The sequence below is a fragment of the Sorex araneus genome, chromosome 1 (assembly GCF_027595985.1).
Source record: "Sorex araneus isolate mSorAra2 chromosome 1, mSorAra2.pri, whole genome shotgun sequence".
In the NCBI taxonomy this organism is placed as follows: Eukaryota; Metazoa; Chordata; class Mammalia; order Eulipotyphla; family Soricidae; genus Sorex; species Sorex araneus.
Window position 1 is genome coordinate 425,589,107 of NC_073302.1, and position 26,097 is coordinate 425,615,203.

A 26,097-nucleotide genomic window follows, 5' to 3' on the forward strand; every position below is an offset into this window, starting at 1 on the left:
ACATAGATTGCCTCCTCTCTACCCTCTGAAGTCAAAATCTGCATTTGAACTGGGTGCTCTAGTGATTTGTGTGTGTACAAAGTTTCAGGAGAGCTGTTATACATTATAGTGCTTCCTGCACTGCAACAAAATAGATGGATTTTTCTATAAGGAAATGAATAAATGAGCAAGCTAACTGTAATTTAGCAAAGTAAATTGCTATAATTCAGTGCCACAGGACTCAGAGTTATAGAAGCTTATAGCTGATAGTTTCTCCTTTTATTTTTAATATAGTCCTAAGTCTACTTTTATAAGTGGCAGGAAGCCAGGAAGCTGAATGAAACAGTTTATTCTGTTCAAGACCCACTAGCAAATACTACATACATCACTGAAAATCAATATGAAGAAGATTAAAATATTTACTATTTTCTATAAGATTAAGTGGCAACCAATATTTTATTTTTGTTTTACTTTGTAGTTGGTGGTTTACAAATTTTATAATGCATTACAGTCATACATAAAGGATGGTAAAAAGTTAAAAAAGTTCTTTTCAACTGTCTGGCAAAATTCTGAAATGAAGAAATTTTAAAAATAAATCACAGTTATAAAAGTCAAGGACAAACTCAAACACAAATAGACCAAGATCTAATTACAACTCTTATTTTTTCCCCAACAATTCACTTAACTTTGGGGGGTTCCATTTTCTTCATCTAGAAATGAAAGAACAGTACTTATTTTATGTTCCAGCTCTAAAATTCTACCATCTAGTATGTCTGAAATCAATGCCACTTTTGTCGTCTCATATGCATCTATTGAAATTCAATAGGAATCTCAGAAGTGGCATAAGTAGGTTATCCTGGGATTTCTGCTCTTTGGCTTGTTGAGACTAGAAACCTGGGCATCTGGACCCTCTCATGCTAACAGAAACACAGGCCTTAAATCACCGAATTGTGTAAATCCATTCCCCTTTGCTACCTAATTCACTCTCTTGGATTCCACACGGACTTGAGCATTTGAACTTCCCAAAGTAAATGCAGAACTGTTGAGTGGTAGTTACACCTGAAAAGATACCTGGTTCCTGGACCACTAACAAAGAACCTGACAGGCCTTTCAGGGAGCTAATTATTGAATCTGCTATTTGGTTCACTGACGGCATTGCTTGTTTGTGGGAAGAAACATATTGGTGCATTGCTTTTTCCATTACCACTATTTCTATGTTCATAAATAAGAATCAATAGGCCATTGCAAGTAGCATATGCACATCGCCGCTTAGCATCTGAATGTCAACCTTTTGCAGGCTAAGCAGCAGTGTCTCTATACCCTTAGGATGAGGATTAACACCCAACAGATGAGGAAAGCAAGTGAAATTCAGTAAGATCGTGTGCATGTCTGTGCAAGCAAACGGAAGACAGGGAGAGTCCCTGCTTTGTCTCTCTGCCCTCATGGTGTTTAACACAAGGTGGCCTTTCCCAAATGCACCAACAGGCAGAAAAATGGAAGAGTGAAAGAGTGAGGGAGTGGAGGGAGCCAAAGAAGGTTTTAAGATGCTCTATAGAACAGAATGAATTTATTGGTTTGGTTAAGGGGTGTTGTTTAGGAAAGGGCAGGATTATTTATAAGTCACAGTGGGGGAAGGAGGGCCAAGACACAGGGTGAGCCAAGAGGGATTCCAGCCTTTGATAAGTAGTTTCCTGCAAAGCTCACTAAGGAAGACAAGAAATCAGAATGACAACTGTTTAGAAAGGCCAAGGAGACTGGTACAGAAAGATTCTCCGTGGCCAGTAAATGTCTTGCTGAGCTACATGGCAACAACTCTGAGGCAATTAAAAAAAATTTTTTTTTCAGGTAAAGGACTGATCAGGAAAACACACACACACACACACACACACACACACACACACACACGCACGCACGCATGCGCGGGCAAAGAAATCAAAACTTGAGGTGGTAAAGAGGAGCAGAGGCAGGCACAGATCTCACTGGGGAAATCGGTGAGTGAAAATGTGTAAAGAGAGAAGATATAGACCCACAATCCCACAATTCTCCCAGGATTGTGTGGGTGTCTGGATGTTTGGGGAGTGAGGAAAAGAATGAGGGCTCAGAGGTTAAAGGGCTGTAGATAAAATGACGCTCCTCACCAAGAATGGCAAGTCACAAAGGATTTTCTTTTTTGGTTTTTTTGTTTTGTTTTGTTTTTCTTCAGGTGAAAGACAAAGGGAATTTTAAGTAGGATTAAGTAGTAGTAGCTTTCAGAACTCAGCAGCTCTCAGAAGCAATAATAACTACATAAATAGCTAAGTGGATGGTAGGAATTACCTCACTTTGGAATGTGGCCAGTGTATCAAAGTTAACAATAACATCACATCTTTTTGAAAGCTTCCCTGAGATTCTAGGGGGAGAAATCATCTCAGAAAACGGTTTGCACCGAATTAATTTTAGGAAAAGAATGTTCCTCACTGCTTGAAGACTCTCCATCTCCTGAAAATGGATAAGACAGAAGCTCTACCCTGCTGGGAAGCAGTCTCTTATCCATGTAAATACATTGGCAATATTGCCCCCAACGGAAGTAAATAATTACCTCCACAGATTACCATAGCCTCGTGTAAAATTTTACTCAAAGCATAACACACAAATGTATTCTGAATGCAACAAAAAGAATAGTGTAGCTATTGTTTGCACGGGAGGGTTCTAACTTTTTGATGTACTGTGGATGATTAAAACCTGAGAAGAATTTTGAAATATGCCACACATATATACGTTTATGTTGAATTAGCTTGAGTTGAATATATTGGAACTATAAATAATTTTCAAACCTCTTCTGCACATGGATATTCTGCATTTTTTTCCTTCTAAGTACATTTGTACATTTAAGTACATATCCTTTAAAGTACTAATGTGCTAGATCATCTTCTTTTCTAAAACAAAGGTGAAAATTGGTTGCTGCCGGTAAGGTAATTTGGACAACAAAATATCTTTCTTTTCTCCCCATCTGGAAATACTCTGTTACTTTTCCTTAAAATTTTGCCTTAAGTTAGACATTCTACTGTTATCTTTTCTACCCACAGACAAGTTATTTCAGTAGCACCCACAATGAAATTTGCATGAAAATCTGTTTACTGACCTTGTTCCCTTAAGGATACATTTGCCCTAGCACTTGGAGAACATACCGTTTTCATTGGTCTAGAAATAGCTCTAATTGGACAGATTGTTACAATTTTAGCAACACCCAAACACATCAAAGAATCTTCAGCAGACAGCCAACCAATCTGGATCCAACCCCAACCCAATTTCCACATTTGTGCCTGAAATAAATATTCAATACACATCATCTACAGATATTAAAAGAGTATCTACATATATGAACACTTTTGGAAAAATAGGAGTCTGACAGTAGTGCCTAAAAAAGCTAGATGACCAGATAATGGCTTATTTTCTACCAATTTCATTATATTCTGAGCTATAGATCAAGGACTATGAAATACTGTATTTTCTAGTTAGCTAATCAGTCATAATTCAGAATTACATACAGAACCACAAAGAAGGACGGTACTTCATAAACTCTTCTCTCAAACCCTTCTTTGAACATCGCACTCCTCATTTCCCATGATTCTTCCCCAATCAGCTGGATTCCTGCAACTTCGGGGTTCTGCCCTAGCCCTGTACCCTCCTGCCCCACCTTTATCCACAGCCCGGGTGTCCTTTGTCACAGTGCTCATTACCCAACATCTTCCCTCTGAGAAGCTTTGAGTTGAACAAATTGTTCAGTCGCACAACTACTGACCTTCGGTAATCATTACTTCAATTTAACATTCAGTTAAGGGATTTCTCCCCAGCTCCACCTTCCATAGGTATTTGCATATATCTTTATCTTTCAAAGAAAAATTATTTAAATGTGATTACCAATCATTTTGTTCCCACTTAGCTTATCTTCCTGGAGTTTCTCACAAGACCTGCCTCCTCACTTAATTTCTTTCTCCAGGCATCTGATGTAAAGTCCTCTAGATACCATGTTTATGTGAAAAATGCTTAAGAGAGCTCCACCCTAGAAAGACATGTGTATCCTAGCTTCTCTCTCAAGCCCTTCTTCCATGCTTGTTTTTGCTCTTTGCCAAGGTTCTTTTTTGTTTTGCTTTGCTTTGTTTGGGGGCTACACCCAGCAATGCTCAGGAGTTCCCCCTGGCTCTGCACTCAGGAATCAATTCTGGTGGTGCTTGGGGGACCATATGGGACACTGGGATCGAATCTCAGGCTGCTGCATTTGATCAAGGCAAAGGCCCTACCCACTGTACTATCATTCTGGCCCTTTGCCAGGCATCTTGAAGAAGCATTCTTTCCTCCATTTCCTCCATCCAGGCTCTTCCTTGAGCCCTGACTACTTGAATTTCTCAACAATGCTTCTTTTGGATGGGGGTTGCACACTTGGCAGTACTTGGGGGCTACTCCTGATACATTCTGAGGGACCAGATAGTGACCCAGGGCTCCTGCAGGCACATGTGAAGCATGCACTCCAGTCTACTGAATTTATTCCAGGTTCCATCTCTCGGACTTCTTATCCCAGCCCCACGCCTCTCTGCAACACTAAAACTGCAAGTATTTGTCTCCTCTCTTGGAGACTTAAAACATCATTCTGCTAGATCCACCATGCTCCCTTTCCTTTCCTGATTCCTTCCCTAGAGTCTTCATTTGTCAGCCCTCAGCTCTGTTCATCTTCCTAGAACCGTTATATCTATGCCCTTGTCCCTAACTTCCAGGTTTCCATCTGCCACTCTCCCATCTGTATTTTTAGAGCTGAGCTCACTCTAGGGTCCTAGACCTTCTGCTGCCACCTGCTGGCCAGTTCCATAGGGTTCGCAGAGCAAATCCTGACAACTCGACCTTTCATTTCTCTCCTCTAACCACATTTCTAGTTTCCTAGTTTCCTAGAACTTGTTGATATATATTAAACAGAATCTCCATCACCTGCCACGCCAGTGTTTTCCACTCACCATGTTCTGTGCATACGTACGAGAACTTCTGTGTGTTCAGCTCCTCTCAGCTCCTTGTTTAATGCCCTCCTGATTGACCTTGCTCCTTTTTTCTCCCGTACTTCTCAATCCTCCTTACACGTTTGCCAGGATATTTATGGGAAAGTATCCAAGCAATAAATACTCTGGTTTAGATGCTTTAAGCATTCCTAACTTATGAGTGACATAAATCCCACTTCCTCTTCAAGTCTAGACAATTTAGAACTTGAGTCAAAGCCTTTGTATGCATGATCTGCCCCTGACAGCCCCCCCATGCCAGCCCCCCCCACAAACACACACACCTTTTACCTAATCAGCTACCTCTCCTTCACACTCATTGTCCTTGCCTTGTCTCACTCCAGCCTCTCTACACTTTGGACAAAGCAGGATTGACTTGACTCTTGGAATACGATGCCATCACATCTTCACATGGCTGACCACTTCCTGCCATCACATCTCAGTTCCTTCCTGAAACTTCTTTGACTCAATCCCCCAATTTCTGTCCACCTTTTCCCAGCACTATCCGGTCCCTCCTTTATCTTTATTCCTTGTGTTTCTCCAAAGCTTGTGTCAGCACCTGAAGTCTCTGTTCCTGTAGATGTTGACAGAGTTGGCATTTGTCTCTCCATGGGCCTGGGACTTGTCTCTCTTCACTCATTGCAGACCCTGACAGTGTCAGGCCCACAGGAGGCCTGAGGTAGATCTCTGTCCAATGTGTCACCAAGCATTTCATACTCATCTTTCCTCTGTTTATATGCCTGTTTTAGCATTATCATGTCATATCACACTTTCATTTGAACAGCTATTTCGAATTTTGTAGACTTTAGCATTGAAGATTTATGCATCTTTATTTAGGTGATCTTATTATTCTATGGATTTTTTTATGATGCTAGGACAAAGCTCTTTAAATGAAATTTCCATGAGTTAGTTTCTACTATATACCGAAGACTAAAAAAATTGATGTTTGCACTGACCTTCTACCTGTGACTTTGGTAGATATATTACTTGTTTAATTTTTTAATTCTGTAGTGCTTATTTGTACAAAATCATGTTGGTCATATATGAAATTTTATCCATATATTAAGAATGCAAATTTAATATGACAAATATTTTCATCACAATTTTTATAATGCATCAAAAATCATAGTTACTAAGCAATATAGGATATATGGAGAATAATATTATAAAGGACATGGATTGAAAGTATTGTAAGACACTGTCATAGCAATTTATTATGATCCATCATTCTGACTACATTTTGAGCTCTGGAGAGCAATATAATGTCTTGCTTATTTGTCTATCCCACCAAATCTAATAAAGTGGTTGGCCGAGAGCAGACACTCTAAAAAAATGTTTTTAATAGAATTGAAAACTCAGTGTCAGGTACATAGAATAAATACACTGTAAGAACCAATGAGGGACCTTAAATTTGTTGAATGACCACTATATGCTTAACCCTGTTAAAAAAAAAAGTATAGTAAGATAAACAGGAACACAGAATACACCTTTACTCTACAAAGTAAAACCTTGTATAATTATGTATAAAACCTTCATAATTATTCAGATAGGGGAAACAGAAAATACCATTATCGTTATCCGTATACAAATGCTGTATTTTTTTAGGTAATTATAAAACAAATATACCAGGGAAAATATGAACATGGGTACCTGTGCACTTCTTTATGTGACTATTTCTTTTTCCATGTGATCCTAACTTGCATCCAAAATTTTCCTCCCAAAATTCTGCAAACCAGACATTTCTTCGATTATTGGCAAGAGTTCGGCTTCTAAAGTATCGGTCAAACCCTATTTTAAAGAAGAAAGATCAAGTTTTAATATTCTTTCAAAGTCAAAACCAAATATAATTGGTGATTCTACATCAATAGTAAGTTACAATATTGCATGAAGAAGAAAACAAAACATACAAACATGGGGACACCCGATTATCCAGAGTAAGGCTTCTCTCACTCCAAAAGTCCTAGGAAATTAATAGACAATCTCTGTATTCCCTCATTCCACTACTCAGTCACTGACTCTAGGACTGAAAACAATAGGAAAACCTGCCTCGACATCATCCTCATAAGTGTCGTTCATCTCTGCATCTCCTGTATCAGCCATCAGTGACCTCATGCACCCTATTTAAAACCAGTTCAAAACTTTCTCATTCTTGATTCTTCCTTTCCTAGCAGAAATTCAGGCTTCTATGCTTTTACCTGTTTCAAAAATGTATCTGTACAATATGCTTCACTTTCCGCTAATTTAATAAACTAATCAGTACTAATTTAATCTTCAGGAACCATGAGGAATAAGATAGAGTCGGCCTGTTCAGGAAACTCCTTTGAAGGAAGAGGTCTTACACAGAGTGCTATTCCAAAGGGTAACAATAGGGGTGGGAATGACAGTCATTTTCAATACTTCAAGAGAAGATATTTGGGAGACAGACTGCCTCTCAGAGCTGCTCTACATGTGTGCTGTTTTCTTCATTTACCTATCAGGTCATTCCAGTATCATACCTTCATTTTCTGTTAACCATCCACTCATCTTTTTTGCTGTTATGTAATGATCATATATGGATTATATAAACATGCAGGGCAACTGCTAATTTCACAGAACTATCCAAGATCAAAAATAGTTCTTCGTAATAAAAGCCAAATATGTACAAACTTTTGATAAAAAAATATAAAAGGATAAGTTAAATGAATACTGTCTTGGCAATTCTTTCATGGGAGCTAAGAATTCTGTATCTAGTCATCAATAGTGTACGCTTTTCACCATACACTGATATTATCTTTTTGTTTTTCTGTTTTTAACTTTTGATTATTAGAATAAAAAAAAAGTTGTTCTGGTGTGTCCTTACCATCAATTGATGCTCTTTTGGGCAAAATTGTCACAGCCCCTTCTGCAATCTCCTCCTGTTGATAAACAGGTGCTATTTTGGATCCCCAACTATCGGAACCAATCCAGAGAAAATGACCACTTTGGTTTAATTTTTTTGCTGCCTCCAATATTCTCCTATACAGATCAAAAGGAAAAACAATATCCCATTTATCAAGAAACACTATGCTTAAGAATATTACAAAATTTGTTATATCATGCTATTACCACAGTAGGTCTCTGTTCAATAATTAGTCATCCTATGAATTCCTAAAGGAAATATACTTGACACTAGCACCTAGTAATAATTTTTCTTTTTCACCTCACTTGCATTATTATGCTCATTCTTATTTTTCTTATTTCTTTCAGATACCAGGTTTTACTTTGTAGAAATTTTAGAATTATGAATTAGAAGCTGTTGTGTCATTGTACAACAGAAGGAAGTGTGCAGTTGCATGAAAAATGCTCTAATTCTCGTAAAATATCATAAGATTTTATATTGAACCAAAAAATATGTTAAGAAGAGAGGCCAAAAATTTGATCCTATATAAGAAGAGAAGGAATCAGCACCTGATGTCGTCTTCGTTGGCAAACATAATCACGGCCCGAGCATTAGGTGTTTCTAGTAGGCGTTTAATAATTTTTTCAAATTCTCCAGGTCTTGGTTCACGTGGTATTTTCTGCGATTGAGCAATGCAAACACCACCTATTTTTAAAAAAAGTAGAAAGTGACTCAGAAAAGGCGTTTTTTAATTATCAAACTTAATGAGGTCAGTTTCTTTACAAATGCACATGATTTAGTGTGAGGTATTGCTTCATAAAACATTCTTCATTTTCACCTAATCAAAGCAATATTTATTCACCTTATTAAATCTGTATCAAATGAGTTGCATCAATCACACATTGTTTGTCCCCAAATATAAATATTATTTTTATGAATGTCTCTTAAAAATTGTAAGAGGAAAGTGGAGAGTAGAAGGAACAGTGGCTGCTTTTATTTACTTAACCAAAGTCAAAGCATAGTTACCTGAATTAATAAAAATCTGAATATGTCTTACAGAGAGTTTGGGGCTGGAGCAATAGCACAGCGGGTAGGGTGTTTATCTTGCACGCAGCTGACCCGGGTTCGATTTCCAGCATCCCATATGGTCCCCTGAGCACCACCAGGAGTAACTCCTGAGTGCAGAGCCAAGAGTAAGCCCTGTGAAGTGCCAGGTGTGACCCAAAAAGCCAAAAAAAAATCTGAATATGTCTCATGTGTGAGACCATCTATTAAGTAGTAAGGTACTTCCCCATATTTATTATAGACTGCCTTCAGAGGTACTTTAGTTTTACAAATAATATTGTTGCCATAAGATTTTAAGTATTAGCATCATGACATATTATGAAACAAATGATTATCAAGACTGAAATAAGCAAATACAGAGATGCAAATCCTCAGTTGACTGTAGGATTACATAGCCTCAGGTAGTTTAGGTTTATTGGGTTACTCCCGTTACAGTGCTTCCATTCCTCTGTATTTATTTGTAGCTTCTTTCTTAGTGTTCTCTTGACTTGTAAATATTGTTTTTCTCTTCTCCTTGAGTCCTTTGCATAGTTTATTCAGAGCCATGTCCTTTTTGTATGGACACAGGAAGACTTAGCAAATGCTACCTGGGAGTCATTTGACTCTACATGATATTTTCCTCCTGGGCATCTGTTCTCTCGACCTAAGCCTCAGCTGCCCTTACTTCCTAGCACCGCCAAAAGCAGGGTCCCGATGAGGGACAAGACGGACCCAGAGCAAGCGGTGAGTTGTGTGCTACCCTGGCATTAAGATGGGCCTGGCCAAAGTGCCTAATTCTTAACTATAAGTTAAGAGCTTGGTCATGGACAAATGTTAGATTCGGTTATAATTAGATTCGGACCCTGCTAGGGTTAGGAATGTTTAATCTGGCCTGAGTGCTGTAGTCTGAACCTGTGGCAAGATGTTGCCAGGAGAGCTGCCTTGCAAGCCTCAATGTATCTCTTGCTTTGTCCATACAAAAATAACTAGTATTAAGATGTTAGTAAGTGTTTGGACTAAGGAAAGGAAAAAAACCTTGAGAGTCAGGAAGGGCTTTGGAATGCCCTGCCCTCAGGAAGGGCTTTCTTATGTTGATTTTGCTACCTGGCTGGGTGTAGCCTAGAGGGCAAGGTGGGAGAGACAAGTAGGAGGAGAAACTAGAGAAGGAGAGTGGCTGCAGTAGATTGAGAGAGGATGGAGCTGGGAGTGCGGGAGATGAGAAAGATGGAAGATTGAATAAATGGTAACTAATCAGCAACCAGCTTGGTCCTCATTCTTCCTTCGCCTGCCCTTGACCGACAGCACACACAGCGGTTCCAGGGCACTGAACGCGGGCGGTGAGACAGAGCCGCCAGGGGAGCCCGAGAGTGCACGCACCCCTTGGCATGCCTTAGTTTTTTTACAGTTGACCTCAATCTCCACCATAAAAATAAAAATGGTGAGAAGAAAAGTGCTTGTCACAGACACAACGGAGGGAGGGAAACTGGAGACATTGGTGGTGGGAAATGTATGCACTGGTGAAGGGACAGGTGTTGGAACATTTGTAATTGAAACCAAATTATGGACAATTTTTAATAAAAAAAAGGGGGGGGCAAGAATGGCAGAAATCCCTTCTCACTCATCAAAACAATAGAGAACTCTTCCTTGAGCCACATTTTCTCTTAAGGCAAGAGAGCCCAACAAGAAAAGACATTTAACCTATGAACATTATATTTCTTGAAAAAAAAATGGAGAATCACTGATCTGGAAGGCAACCTGGAATGGAAAGAACAATGGGATGCGCCACGAATCCAACTAGAACTGAAAAAGGGAAATGATGATTAAAAGGCAATCAGTACTGAGGAGGTAAAATAAAAAGATTTTATTATTTCTCTGCTAATTCAGCAACAATGAGTTTTGTACATTTGTCCAGCTTTATTGAAGTGTGATTAACATAAAAGCATTGTCTATTTTCAAGGTATGTTGATTTGATCAAAGTAGTGGGAAATGGCAAAGCATGACTCCAAGACGACGAACTTTGTGACAATTTGGGTGGTTCCTCCTTTAAAAAGAATGTAGGGAAAGGTTTGTGGAGAAAAGAATGATTTTGATTCTCTGTCTTCAATCCATCCATGGAACGTCAAACTGGAAAAAAGTGGGTCTGAAGCCAAAAAAGGGAAATGCAATTACAATTTTGTCAGGTGCCGATATCCTAGGTAGTTGAAGTGAAGAAATCACTCAGAGAGAATATTTATTTATTTGCAAGTTGACACATTTCTTTCCATTGATTCCAACACAACAAAATTTGACCTTGTATTTTTTTGTTACTGTAGTTCAGGTTTTATTATGAGAGCTTAGGTTTCCAATGTTGTTAATATTCATTGTTTTAATGTACACAGTTACTGCACCCAACAATGACCAAAGTGGCCCAGAATGTCCACCACTGTCCTTATATTACTTCTAGTTCATCTCCTCATTCCCATACTACCCCCATTAATCCCAGCCTTTGCTTGGTATTCTCAGTTGTGTAATCCAAGGACAAGGTTTATTATCATGCGACACTGTCTATTTCTTTTTTTGTTTGTTTCCCAAAGGGAATATTTTTATTTTATTTATTTTTTTATTGAATGACCAAGAGATAGTCAGTTACAAAGTTGTTCACAATTGGGTTTCAGTCACACAATACTCCCACTTTCAACTCTTCACCAGTGTATGTTTTCCACCACCCATGTCCCCACTTTTCTTCCCACCACCCCACCCCCACCCTCCAGTCAGTCTTAAATTGACAGCAGACACTTCTATCTCTCTCCCTCCCTCCCTCCTTCTTTCCCTCTCTCTTTACCTCCCTCCCTCTCCCTCTCTCCTATTCCCTCTCTCTTTCTCTGTCATTCTTTCTTTCTCTCTCTCCTCTCTCTCTCTCTCTCTCTCTCTCTCTCTCTCGTGAAAATTTGAATCAACTATGAAAAAGGAAATGGTTAACAATGAAACTGAAAAATCACCAGCTATGAAAAGGAGCTAGGGAACAAAACTAGAAAAGAGTGATCACGTAAGTTGAGGAGAAAACTTGGGGAACAAAGTCTAGTGGTCAACTGGGCTATGCATGATTGTTTTTAAATATCATGTATTGCACATAAGAGACCAGGATTCTAACGCTTTCACCACATGGTTCCTGGAGCTACCACAGGAATTTTCCTCCAAGCAACAAGCACAATTAACAATAAACTATGAGTGGAAGTATGGGGTAACTATAAATTCAAGTCTGTTGTTTATAAATTCAGAAGTGGTTGTTTCAAAATATGACCACCATTTTAATAAAAATGTTCATATTATTTAAGTATCCTATTGAATACAGTACATATCATAAGTATCATTTTTAGATTATTATCAACACAATAGTGAGAAGTATAAATGCTGGAAAAAATCTAGGCTCTTTCAGATGACCCAATCAGAATTTAGACAGAGATTCAGTCTAAATTCATTGACATTCATTCATGAAGGACCCATTGTAAACTTCTATTTGTAAAAGGCTGAATTGGGTTTGAGTTTATAGTTTGATCATATTTTGATTCCTTTACCTCACCTTCTACTTTTCTTATGGTCAGGTTATGTTTTTCTAGCAAGAAGAACTGCACAATTACTTCACTTCAACTGAACACATATTTCCCAGAAACCTTCTTAACATACTATTTTTCTCTTGGATACCATACAATTATTTTGGTACTGTACAGTGTATTGCTTCTGAGGTGATTGGAGTTAGAAAACAGCATTCTTTTCTTCAGCCTGAAATGCATTCACTTTCTATCTTCAGATCAGTCAAGAACTCAGACAGCTAATCCACTCATTAGGTACCCGTGCCCTACCATGCTTTAGAAGCCACAAAGTTCTAGAAATTTCCTGTCCTCAGAAACCTTATGATATAACTGAAGAAAATCTGGACAAGTGGGGCTGAAGAGATAATACAGGTAAGGTGCATTGCCTTGCATACAGATAAGCCAGGTTTGATCTCCACATCACATTTCTTATGGTTCCCTGAGCACCTATACGAGTGATTCCTGAGTGCAGAACCAGGAGTAAACCCTGAACACTGCCAGTAAACCCTGAACACCCCAAACTGAAAAAAAACAGAAAAGAAAATTCGAATCAGAATATAAAATTGTTTCACAGTGAATGATAATCACATACACAAAACTGCATCATAAAGAACAAGTTACCCCCCTAGTTATGACTTCATAAACAAAGTCACTATAAATAATCAGAAGCTGGTTTAAAGTACAGTGAAATTCAGTCAAAGAGAATCATCAAAGATATCTTTTCCTAAAACATTAATTATTTATGATTTTAGTTTTAAAATAAATTCTCTGACCCAATTTATATTTCTGGGTGGATGGGATAAAAAAGAGTTTCTTCCCATCAAATAAAAAATTATATTTTATTGCATTTCTTACCATATCTCACTCAAATAGTATTGGTTGTGTACAATTTAGTAACTTTCCCAGCCTACAGGTTTATTTAGTTCTGTAAGGAATAATTTTTTAACCTTAGCACTTGGGAAGTTGCATGAAGAATTTATAACCAGCATTTTAAAAGAATAATGTCATGTCTGATTTTCTCACCTATGCAATTTTCCTTATGACTATTAAATAATAATTAAAATATAATTTGCTGAACTGAATAATTTTTGTGCTCTATACCAGATATTGGAACCCTCAGTCCAATGTCAGTCATTCTATAATACCTCATTAGTTCAAATGGTCATACTCTTAGGCACATCTCTGATGAGGAAACTAAGATCAGAAACATCAACATCTAGCAAGAAACTGGGACCAACATTCAGAGCCAGATCTATCTGAGTTTCAGTCTCAACCTTTTCCATCTTGCCCATCCATGATCAATTATACCTCTCAAATGCTTAGAGCACTGATCTCAACCAGGGGTCATATGACAACTCTGAGATTTCAGAATATTCTAAAGCGGTCACAGGTAGAAAAATTACATAAGTGCAGGGCCAGAGCACAAGACCAGGAGCCAAGCAGTGTTTCAGAATAAGGGGGCAAAAAAAGTCAGAAGAGGTCATGGTTAGAAAAAGGTTGATAGACACTAGTTCGTAAAATAGAAATGTTTGATGAATAAGATACAGCAAATTTAAAGATTCCTTAAAAACCCAGCAGGTTGTCCCTTTTATATCTAGTAGATAATGATATAAATACAGTATTTCTATTGAGTAATAAGAACTTAAGATACTTTGATTCCATATATTATATAAGATAATAGAAATGTCTAGAGTACATAACCAGATGGCCCTCAAAACTGCAGTTATCTCTATGAATGTATGTCAGGAAGACTTTTCTGAAGTTTATAGTCTTTATTTCACATTTGGACTATGTCAACAGCAATACTTTTGTTTTTGTAATTTACTGACTTTTTTTCCCGCTTTTTTTGGGTCACACCCAGAGATGCTCAAGGGTTACTCCTGGCTTTGCACTCAGGAATTACTCCTGGCGGTGCTTGGCGGACCATATGGGATGTCGGGGATCAAATCCGGGTCGGCCATGTGCAAGGCAAACGCCCTACCCGCTGTGCTATCGCTCCGGCCCCTTTACTGACTTTTTTGTTTATTTCCTAGAATTTAAGTTCCTTGACTACTGAATGGGTTGTCCACGTTGGTAATCACTTTTCAACTATTATGGTCACCACAAAATAATCACACAGTCTCAATATATGATAGAGAATTGTTAGGTATGGTCCTCTCTGTGATCCCTTCCCAAACACAAACAAATTCCTACCTCAAGGATTCACATCTCCTTTTGAAGGAAATACATCATTTTGAAAGTCTAGTTTTCAAACTAGAATTAGAGCCTTCATAAGAATAATTAAAACCCTTAAACAACGAATGGTGTCAACAATTAAAAGAAAACATGTGGAACTAACCACAGGTTCCGTGTCATTTAAACACTTGCCCATAGTCTGTAATAAGGTCGCATCTAAAGTGTTGAGATAAAAATTGGTGCAGGCAGCGCTCCTGGACTAGGAGACGCTTCGAGTTTGAAACGCAAGACATTTGCTCTTGGCTTTCATCCTGACTTGGCTAAGGAAAGAAGTAGGACAGGGCAGAATAAAAATTCAGCTGATCGTGGCCCAAGGACAAGTCCCCAATGTCACAAGGAGCCCCAAGGCAAGAATTACTTGCAGGGTTGTTCTGAATTAAGTCCAAAAGGCCAGGCCCTTATGCCTCCACAATGATCAGTCACTGGATATGGGCTCTCCTGGGAAGAGGGGTGAAGCCCTTGGACAAAGCAGTTTCTACAGACAGAGAAATCCCTCAAGGAACTGCAGCTCAAGCTCCAGAAGCAATCACAACATGTTTTTGGCTGCACAGATATTAGATAAATAACCCATATACAAGAATACATGTTTTTTAGGAACTAAAGACGTGATATCTCTAAAATGATCATGGAATTCAAATAATAGCTTTGGCTGGTTTCAAGAATGCTCCTTCAGGGGCCGGAGCGATAGCACAGCGGGTAGAGCGTTTGCCTTGCACGTGGCCGACCCGGGTTCAATCCCCGGCATCCCATATGGTCCCCCAAGCATCGCCAGGAGTAATTCCTGAGTGCAAAGCCAGGAGTAAACCCTGAGCATCGCTGGGTGTGACCCAAAAAGCAAAAAAAAAAAAAAAAGAATGCTCCTTCAGAGAATCTTGCACAAAAGAAGATAAGTGTCCATACAAAGAACACAAGACTACAAGAGAAACTATCTCAGCAAAAGAGAACTAGGATCATAAAACTCCAAGGCATTTCCAGAGAAGAGTTTTGTTACAGCAATCTGAAAGGATCAAGAGTTGTGTTACTTGTAGTCATGAACAAAATTTCTATTAATAATGCAGAAGGAGAAAAAGAAAACAGAAAACAAAACAATGTCACAGCACCAAGTTCCAACTGTGAAGGAAATCGAGGAGGATTAACTTATTAGGAATGAAATTACTTACAAAGCTGTGCATAGAATATTCAATGTGATTTTTTAAAAACATGATTATCTCCAGTGCCTCAAGTTGGCTCACAATTTTTGTCAATTTAAACTCTAAATAAATCATCTGAAGTTTCTTGTTTATAACTTTGTCCTTCTACAAGATAGATTTGGGTTTGGGCCTATATACAAATAGAAAAAATAATCTTTCTGTCAAATTAAGTCAAATTTTAAAAGAAGTCCTCCCACCTAACATTGCTGGGTGCAGCCCTGAAGACCACCATGTTGGCCTGAATGGTCTCTCACACCACAGTTTCCACATCCTTGTGTCTTCCATCCAACTACCAACCCGGTTGTTTGAGAATCACTAAAAGTAGCCCCAACTCCCATTAGAACCACTTGATAGCACCCTCACAAAAAAAAAGGGGGGGGAGAATATTAGTGAAATGCTATCAGTCAGGGTCAGAGAGATAGTATAGCAATTAGGGTACTTGCTTGCATGCCACAGATCCAAGTTAAATCCCAAGCATCCCATATGGTCCTCTGAGCCCACCAGAACTAATTCCTGAGTGCAGTCAGGAATAACCCTGCGCATCATTGGTGTGATACAAAAACAAACAAAATAAAATGTTTGTGTTGACCAAAAGAACTTGCCTATAATTAACTATTTTGACCTGATATATATACATATATAAGATAATAAACATTCACTGTAATCAATTAGCTATGAATGTCCCTTCTGATAATAACAATGGAAAAAAAAACCCAAATAGTCAATTTTTTTTCTATTAGACACTAGAAACACATACTTATCCCCCACCACTACTATAATTACCCTTGGGAATTCTTTCCATCTCTTCTGGAGACATAAATAAAATAACAATTTGGCCGAACATGGTTAGTCCTTCACTGGGAGTTGAGGAGAATTTTTCCTAAGGTCTAAATAAGTGCAATCGCACATCTAGTAACAATATTTTCACCTCCTGGGGTGGTGCACACTGGGATTTATCCAAAAAAGCACATAACATGATGGAAGTGTGCACGTTTATCAGCTAAAAGTGCACTTTGTGAAAGAGAAGATTTATCTCATGGATCACTGTAAAACTGTTATCTTTAACAAAATGGACTACAGAGCAAAATTTCACAGAAACCCGTACTTGTGCTCTCTCCCTCCTGTCTCCTTTCTCTCCTTCTCTCCCTCTCTCTCTCTCTCTCTCTCTCTCTATCTCTCTCTCTCTCTCTCTCACACACACACACACACATACACTCACAGTCTCCCTCTGTGTGTCTCTCTCCTCCTATTCCTTCACCCTCTCTCTTTCTCTCTTCCGCTAACAAAATATTTTATATTTTTTCACTCTAGCAAATGCCAGGTAAATTCCTAAAGGAAATCCAACAAGCAAAGAAATTGGAAGGTGAAATTTCTTATAAAAAAAAAAAGAGGGATGAGCCAAATATTACTCCCTTTTATGTCCCCCGAAGAGCAAAACACATTTAAAGGAATTATGAGGGGACCTCTTTCTGTCTCTATCCACATGGATACTCAAAAAATGCTCTGGCTCAAAACATAGTTTATGTTGTGTAAAATGGCCATAATCCATGCTTTCACTTGGACACAGTTTATCATACACTCAATGAATTCAGAACTGAGACAAAGAAGAGAAAGAATGGGTAGACATACAAAATTGGAAGATGACAAAAGTAGAGAGTAGAGAGACAGATCCTGACTGGGGGTATCTCTGGACTCCGGCCAAAAAAAAAAAAAATTCACCTGGAAGTTGCTGTAGTGTCAAAACAGTAAGTGAGGGATTAGGAGTTAATTATCATTGAAAATGGAGAAACTGATAAGGATTGAGAAGTTTTAATAAAGAGTATATGCATTGGTATTTATTGCATTGTTTAGGATTATTTGGGTTTGTTTTTTTTTTTTTGCTACTTCAAAATAGGCTGTCAGATATTGGGGTCAAATACGTGACAAGAATACTTTAAGATTGTCTTTGTATTCTGGTCACTGTATCTTTTGTGGTGCCAGAACACAAAGACAATCTACAGAATGAGAAAGGATACCCAAAACCCATCTGATAAGGGGTTGATATCAAGGGTATATAAAGCACTGGTTGAACTCTACAAGAAGAAAACATCCAATCCCATCAGAAATTGGGGCAAAGAAATGAACAGAAACTTTCCCAAGGAAGAGATATGAATGACCAAAAGGCACATGAAAAAATGCTCTGCATCAGTTATCAGGGAGATGCAGATAAAAACAACTATGAGATACCACCTCACACCACAGAGACTGGCACACATCCAAAAGAACAAAAGCAACCGATGTTGGCGAGAATGTGGGGAGAAAGGGACCCTTCTACACTGCTGGTGGGAATGCTGACTGGTTCAGCCCTTTTGGAAAACAATATGTATGCTTCTCAAAAAATTAGAAATTGAGCTCCCATTTGACCCAGCAATACCACTGCTGGGAATATATCCCAGAGAAGCAAAAATGTATAGTCGAAATATCTGCACTTATATGTTCATTGCAGCACTGTTTACAATAGCCAGAATCTGGAAAAAACCCAAGTGCCCAAGAACAGATGACAAGTTAAAGAAACTTTGGTACATCTATACAATGGAATACTATGCAGCTATTAGAAAAGATGAAGTCATGAACTTTGCATATAAGTGGATCAACATGGAAAGTATCATGCTAAGTGAAATGAGTCAGAAAAAGAGACAGACATAGAAAGATTGCGCTCATCTGTGGAATACAAAATAACAGAATAGGAGACTAACACCCAAGAATAGTAGAAATAAGTACCAGGAGGTTGGCTCCATGGCTTGGAAGTCGGCCTCACATATTGGGGGAAAAGGCAGCTCAGATAGAGAAGGGAACACCAAGTAAAATGTGATTGGAGAACCCGCTCGGGAAGGGAGATGCGTGCTGAAAGTAGACTATGGATTGAATACGATGACCACTCAATGCCCCTTTTGCAAACACCCAAAAGGAGAGAGAGAACAAAAAGGAATGCCCTGCCACAGAGGCGGGGTGGGGTAGGGGGGATGGGATTGTGGGGTGGGAGAGATACTGAGTTCATTGGTGGTAGAGAATGGGCACCGGTGGAGGGAAAGGTTCTCGAACATTGTATGAAGGAAGCACAAGCACGAAAATGTATAAATCTGTAACTGTACCCTCACAGTGATTCACTAGTTAAAAAACAGTAACAATAAGTCTCTCAATGAGAGACGTTACTGGAGCCCGCTTGAACAAATCGATGAGCAAGGAGATGACCGTGATATGACAGTTAAAAGATAAATAAAGTAAAAAAACAAGACTTCAAGAGATAAAAACAAATTTCCTGTATATTCTCAAATGTCCAAATTGAACAGACTTTGAGAGAAGAGAAATTTCATATTTTTCCAGTCCATTGCATAAAACCATTATGCCAAAGATTATTGAAACCAAATTACCACAGTTAGAATTACTTACCTATTCCCAACTCAAAAACAGAGCAGTTGTGGGATTTAATTACATCCATTAGAGAATTAGTAAATGTAGTTAAAGATTCGAAATTCTTTACAGAATTGTACCTATTAATTTAGTGATGGGCAGGAGAAAAATTATGCTAGTCATTCTTTAATAATTCAGCAAATACTTTTCAAACATCTATAACATGTAAAATAACTTTTAGGCACAGGATATAGCAATTAACTATTTTTAAAGGCCCTTAAATTTTCAGAGAACCCACATCTCAGTTTATTTCTGGGATACGATAAAAGCCTACCTGATAACAGAACGTTTTTATTGGAAGTGTGATAAGGAAATAAATAGGTAGCTCCTTTTAAATGATAGAATGGGATTATTTAATAAAGAGACAATAACATATGAGTCTTAAATGTAACCAGTACTCAGAAAAAGGTAAAAAGTGTTCGCATCTACATGTGTGTGTAGTATACAGTCATTTCTAAGTTCTTTCTGAAAGTAAAATACACTCAAGATTACCATAGCAACAACTAGTAGAGGCTACAAACTGAGCTTCCTTCTACCCAGTCTGAACTAGTATCTTATTCTACTAAATAGCATCACATGAGTTTTGTTATTTGGGGTTTTCAAGTGGTGGATCTTCATTCAAATCACTATTTGCAATAAGTACCCAAAGAGGGCTGATATTCTCAATGTAAGGAACAATGAACTGATAGCTAAGAGTTCATTATTATTTTAGCACCTTTCAAGCTAAATTATTTAGTACCTTTGAGCTATTATTAACATACCTTTCGAGGATAAACCAACCCACTGTACAGTAATGACTAAGATAAGACACAGATTTTGGAGAACAAAGATCTACACCAAACCATTTGAAATTTCAGTATTTCAAGCAAATGCAAATTCTTTCATGGAATGCAGGGTCATTTTCCACAGCAGGGTTTGACTATGTGTTTTAGAAATATGAAGTTATATCTACCTAAATACTTCTTGGATTCAAACAGAACTGAAAAAAGAAGTAAATAAATGCCATTCTCAAAGCAAGCTATCTTACATTACAATTTTTTAAAGAACTAAAATTCTTTTGACTTTATAAAAATGACAGTTATTCACAAAAAATATACCTGTTTAATGCTTTCAATTTGATGAGTTTGACTTATGCATATACATATCATACTATTACCACTGGCTAAAAAAATACAAACTTTCTCTTGTGTCTCCTTTTCTTGTGTGTATTATGAATACTAAATATAAGGTGTACCTTTAAAAAAAAATATTAGGGGCTGGAGTGATAGTATATCAGGTAGGGCAATTGCCTCCATGTGGTTGGCCAGATTCAATCCCCAGCACCACATAGGGTCCCCTACCCCTGCCAGGAGTTATTTCTGAGCACAAAGTCAGGAGTAATCCCTATCCATAAACAAATGTGCCCCCCCGCAAAAATTATATATCAGATATCTAGCATTTATTCATTCTTCACATATTTAGCTATACTCAGTGAACAATTGCTACACTTTTCCCTGTCTCTCCACCCATAGCAGCCACCATTCTGTTTGGCTTCCAGCAACTAAGTCATAAAAGTAGACTCATATAACAAATTTCAATCATAAATAAAATCGGACAATATTTGTCCTCTGAGTCAGCTCACTTCACTTAGCATAAACCCCTCCAGATTTATTTATATTGCTCCTATAAGGGATTCCCTTCATTTTAAAGATTGAATTATATTCCACTGAACAGGTACCCCCTATTTTCTTTATAATGATGTGTCAATGGACATTGGTTTCTTTCACTAGAAATGCTATTGTGAATAAGATTGCAATGAACATGGGGGTGTAAATACAATTTTCAGACTGCGATTTCAATTTTTAGTTAAACATCTTGGTGTGGTATTGTTGAAGAATGTGAGTTTTTATTTTAGGAACTTCTATACTACTTTACACAATGGTCTTACTATTTTTCATTCCCATTAAATGTACACAGTTTCCAATTTTTTCATATCCTTGCCAACACTTAAAAAAATACCAGCAATCCTAACAAATGTGAAGTGGTATCTCATTATGGCTTTGATTTGTATATCTCTGATGATTAGTGATGCTGTGTCCTTTTATATATTTGGAAGCCATTTGGACATTTTCTTTGGAAAAATATCTATTGAAGTCAATTACATGTATTTTAATTATATTATTTGCTTTTCTCTCTTAAATGTTAATTTGCTTTTTTTAAAAAAAAATGTCATTATTATTTGCTATTGAGTTGTTGGAGTTTAGAAGAACCTGTTAAAATAAAATTTTAGAGAAAATGTTATGTAAAAAAGAGGACAATAAAGAACTTGATTATCTTTTCATAAAAAATCAAATAGAAAATAACAATGGCATATTTAAATCTAGTTTGCAATGCTTTTGAAATATTTTATTCCATTCTCATGAAATTATAAAGAACAACTAAAATATCCTAGTAATATCCTGATATTGAATAGCAGGATAAACACTTTAAACGTCTTTCAACATAGAAGAGGATGTCCACCAAGTCCACATAAACTAGAAAGAAATAAAATGAACACCTCCTTTACCAAATCCAAAACCAAGTCTACTTATTCTGTTCTGTTATTATGGCTCAATAATTGTCTCCCTGGCCATTAAATATTCTCAATATAACACTGTAGCACTGTCATTGTCCCATTGTTCATCTATTTGCTTGAGTGAGCACCAGTAATGTCTCCATTGTGAGACTTGTTGTTAGTGTTTTTGGCATATTGATTACACTACAATTAAATTCTCCCACCAATAAGTAGGGCATAATCTTAATGCCTGAGTTTTAGGTCATCAATACTGAATGGCTTAGTAAAAGGCTACCAGTCAGTTGGCATGTTGAGTAGTATACATGAAGATATGATTGCCATTAATCTTAAGAGCATTTAATTATACCTACACTTATGTGCAAAACAGAACTAAAGTTAATTTTGCATATCAAGAAACAGCTACCTGAGGGTGAATTAAAGTTGCATAATGATTTTATATGCCCATTAACATGAACACTAGAAGGAGAAATAATAAAGCATTGTTCTAAGGACCAGGGGGCTCATTCACTAAAATAGAGTTTAATCATTATCAAATAGTGATATACCTGTTGTTATTTTCATGTTAAAACATATCAGATTTTAAGCATATTTTTAAAATTTCATTTCATTCCTACTCTTGAAAATTATACGAATGTTCAAATCAAGGGAAAACTACATCCTTTATGAATTCACTATGATCCTCTTCATGAAATCACGAAGTTTCTACATCCTTAGTGCTATGGGAAATATAACAGGAATGTTATAACATTTGCATTGAATTATATTGTTTATCTAAAGGGTCTTTAGGAAAGAACATTAAGCTTTCAATAACTCGAACATCCTCCAAGCACAAAAATGAAAACTGATCAAAACTGCAAATAACAGAAGTATAGCAATTTGTTATTTCATAAATTTTTTATATAATTTTTACAATTTCCGTTCATGCAGCAACTCCCAGATAAAAACTCATTCTTTTACAAATGTGTTATATCTTCCCCACATAGTGTGTGAATATCTACAAAACGCAAAGCTATTTGGCTTGCAAAAAGTAATGTGTATCATACAGCTGAAGCAGTGGTTTTATTCTTACAAGTTCATTTGTGGCATGAAATAAACTTTTCATCCTTAGCCTAAATCAGGTCCATTCCCTGTTTGTATAACCCAGACAGATATATAATATTTATGGCTATCAGTTTTCTCACTTGTAAAAAGAAGGGTGTTTGACAGAATGAACTCATGATTTTGCTCAATTTCAACATTTTGTTTTTATAAATATGCCACATACACTGCCTCCCAGGAGTACTGTGAATTATGTAAGTTCTAATATGGGAATGGAACATTATGTAAAATATAATAAATCCCCCTTTTAAGCCTACAAGAAGAGAATCAGAGGATATACAAGAAATCTTGTCTGATTCAAAATTATAAAGTCTAGCTTCAGTTTCATACTTCAGAGCATGACTAATACACATGCTAATTTTTACAAGCATATTTGAATCTTGTCAAATACTTAGGTCTAGAGACAAATTCTTCAAAGCACTGTGGTTCTTTGTTAATGCAGCAAAGTTCAGCTGAGAAAGGGCTAGTCAAGGTCAAGCTGAAACAGAGATCTCTCCATGCTGATTTGTCCATCAATGGCAAATCATCTCACTATTAAACAATAACTTGCTTCCCCTTTTAAATCTCCTTCTCATATTCCTTTATCCTTCACTACTTCCCTTCTCTTCAGTTTCTTTTTCTGCCCTCAGTCTGTCCTCTCTCCTTTCCCAAAACAGAAAAGGGTCACAGGTCACCTGATCACCTGATGCAATATTCTGCCCCGAAGAGCCTTTGGTTCACCCCCCAGCACAGCAGTGCAAGAGCTGTGGTTTAGTCTGTCTAGTTCATAGCATCACTGTCATCCCGTTGTTCATCGAATTTGCCCAAGTGGGCACCAGTAACGTCTCCATTCATCCCTGCCTCGTGCTAGTGTAGCCTGAGGGCGTATTGGGGGCAGGCTGTCTAGTTAAGCATGGAAAATAGAAGTCATTTGTTTTCTCCAGTTCTTCCAATTATCCAACTAAATTGCTGAGTATAAAGTGGGTGAAAACAATAAAAAAAGAAATATTTCCTTGATGTTTTGAAAGTTGAAAATAGATGATGATCCACTTACAATTAACTTCCCAGAAAACTTCCCAGAATAGAAAACAACTAAAACAAAAGCCCACAACGGATGGGGACCAACAGATAGAAAACATTCCAGCCAACCCCAGGAGCACCAAGACATGGAGGTATCTAGAAGGTGGGATTCAACATACAATGGGGTAAAAATGTAAGTCCCATTTCACAATTCCTGTTCATCTGCACAGAAGATTATGGGGATCTATGTATCCTAGAGCATGAACTCACAGACACCAGACACAGCTGAGGCGTGAGCAAAATTCTTTAAAGTTAGAGTCTGAACTAAGGAGTTCCCACTTCCTCTTATCTGCTTGGCACCCAGATTTCAGAAGCTTACTTTAAATCCCCAAGGTAACTATCTTCCTTGGAGTAATTGGTCTAAAGGTAGCAGCACACACACTGATACTCACCTATGGACATCTCTCAGATTAATTACCAAGTCTAAATGTTAACTCTAATATCAGTGAACTTTACCCACATTTCCTGTATTTCCAAATAGTATCTTGATACCACTCTCAAATATTGTGCCAAACAAGAAAAAAATGGACTCAGGAAACACTGTAAACAAGATATAAGGAGACGATGACTTCAAGATCATTAATATCCTCAGAGAGAAGACATCATGTCCCTGCAACAAGAAGAGGAGCCTTTTAAAAAGAACATTCTAAGAACAAGAAATATCTCCTGGAATTTAACAAGGGTAAATAAGAATGAAATATCCCAACAGATAAGAAACAAAGAAAAGTTGAATACTTCAGAAAACAACTCATGTGAATATGGTCAGGAATTAGATAATTCATTAGGAGATTTAACATATAAATTTGGAATGGCATAAAAAATGGGGGTATGATACTATGAAAAGAATAAAAAATACCCAATCACCTGTCCGCCGCCGCCGTCGGATCCTGACCAATCTCCATCCTGCAGGTAAACAGGCAATCCCTTGGAGAGCCTGCCCCAGCGCGGAGAAGTCCCCTCCCCGCCCCCTGCCCGCCGCGGCTCGGGGCTTCTCCTGAAGCCCCTGCCTGGCACCTGTCCGCCGCCGCCGTCGGATCCTGACCAATCTCCATCCTGCAGGTAAACAGGCAATCCCTTGGAGAGCCTGCCCCAGCGCGGAGAAGTCCCCTCCCCGCCCCCTGCCCGCCGCGGCTCGGGGCTTCTCCTGAAGCCCCTGCCTGGCACCTGTCCGCCGCCGCCGTCGGATCCTGACCAATCTCCATCCTGCAGGTAAACAGGCAATCCCTTGGAGAGCCTGCCCCAGCGCGGAGAAGTCCCCTCCCCGCCCCCTGCCCGCCGCGGCTCGGGGCTTCTCCTGAAGCCCCTGCCTGGCACCTGTCCGCCGCCGCCGTCGGATCCTGACCAATCTCCATCCTGCAGGTAAACAGGCAATCCCTTGGAGAGCCTGCCCCAGCGCGGAGAAGTCCCCTCCCCGCCCCCTGCCCGCCGCGGCTCGGGGCTTCTCCTGAAGCCCCTGCCTGGCACCTGTCCGCCGCCGCCGTCGGATCCTGACCAATCTCCATCCTGCAGGTAAACAGGCAATCCCTTGGAGAGCCTGCCCCAGCGCGGAGAAGTCCCCTCCCCGCCCCCTGCCCGCCGCGGCTCTGGGCTTCTCCTGAAGCCCCTGCCTGGCACCTGTCCGCCGCCGCCGTCGGATCCTGACCAATCTCCATCCTGCAGGTAAACAGGCAATCCCTTGGAGAGCCTGCCCCAGCGCGGAGAAGTCCCCTCCCCGCCCCCTGCCCGCCGCGGCTCGGGGCTTCTCCTGAAGCCCCTGCCTGGCACCTGTCCGCCGCCGCCGTCGGATCCTGACCAATCTCCATCCTGCAGGTAAACAGGCAATCCCTTGGAGAGCCTGCCCCAGCGCGGAGAAGTCCCCTCCCCGCCCCCTGCCCGCCGCGGCTCGGGGCTTCTCCTGAAGCCCCTGCCTGGCACCTGTCCGCCGCCGCCGTCGGATCCTGACCAATCTCCATCCTGCAGGTAAACAGGCAATCCCTTGGAGAGCCTGCCCCAGCGCGGAGAAGTCCCCTCCCCGCCCCCTGCCCGCCGCGGCTCGGGGCTT

General features: G+C 38.9%; 1 protein-coding gene across 4 annotated transcripts in view; it reads right to left on the reverse strand.

The window, feature by feature from the left end:
* Positions 1 to 26,097, reverse strand: part of GRM8 (glutamate metabotropic receptor 8) — a 949,955-nt gene that overhangs the window by 489,958 nt on the left and 433,900 nt on the right. For all 4 annotated transcript variants that reach the window (XM_055146111.1, XM_055146103.1, XM_004608293.2 and 1 more), the window contains exons 4-6: positions 8,427 to 8,562; positions 7,840 to 7,994; positions 6,651 to 6,788 (exon numbers count right to left, since the gene is read on the reverse strand). In XM_055146111.1, the coding sequence (XP_055002086.1) occupies positions 6,651 to 6,788; positions 7,840 to 7,994; positions 8,427 to 8,562 (429 nt within the window). The remainder of the gene's footprint in view (positions 1 to 6,650; positions 6,789 to 7,839; positions 7,995 to 8,426; positions 8,563 to 26,097) is intronic.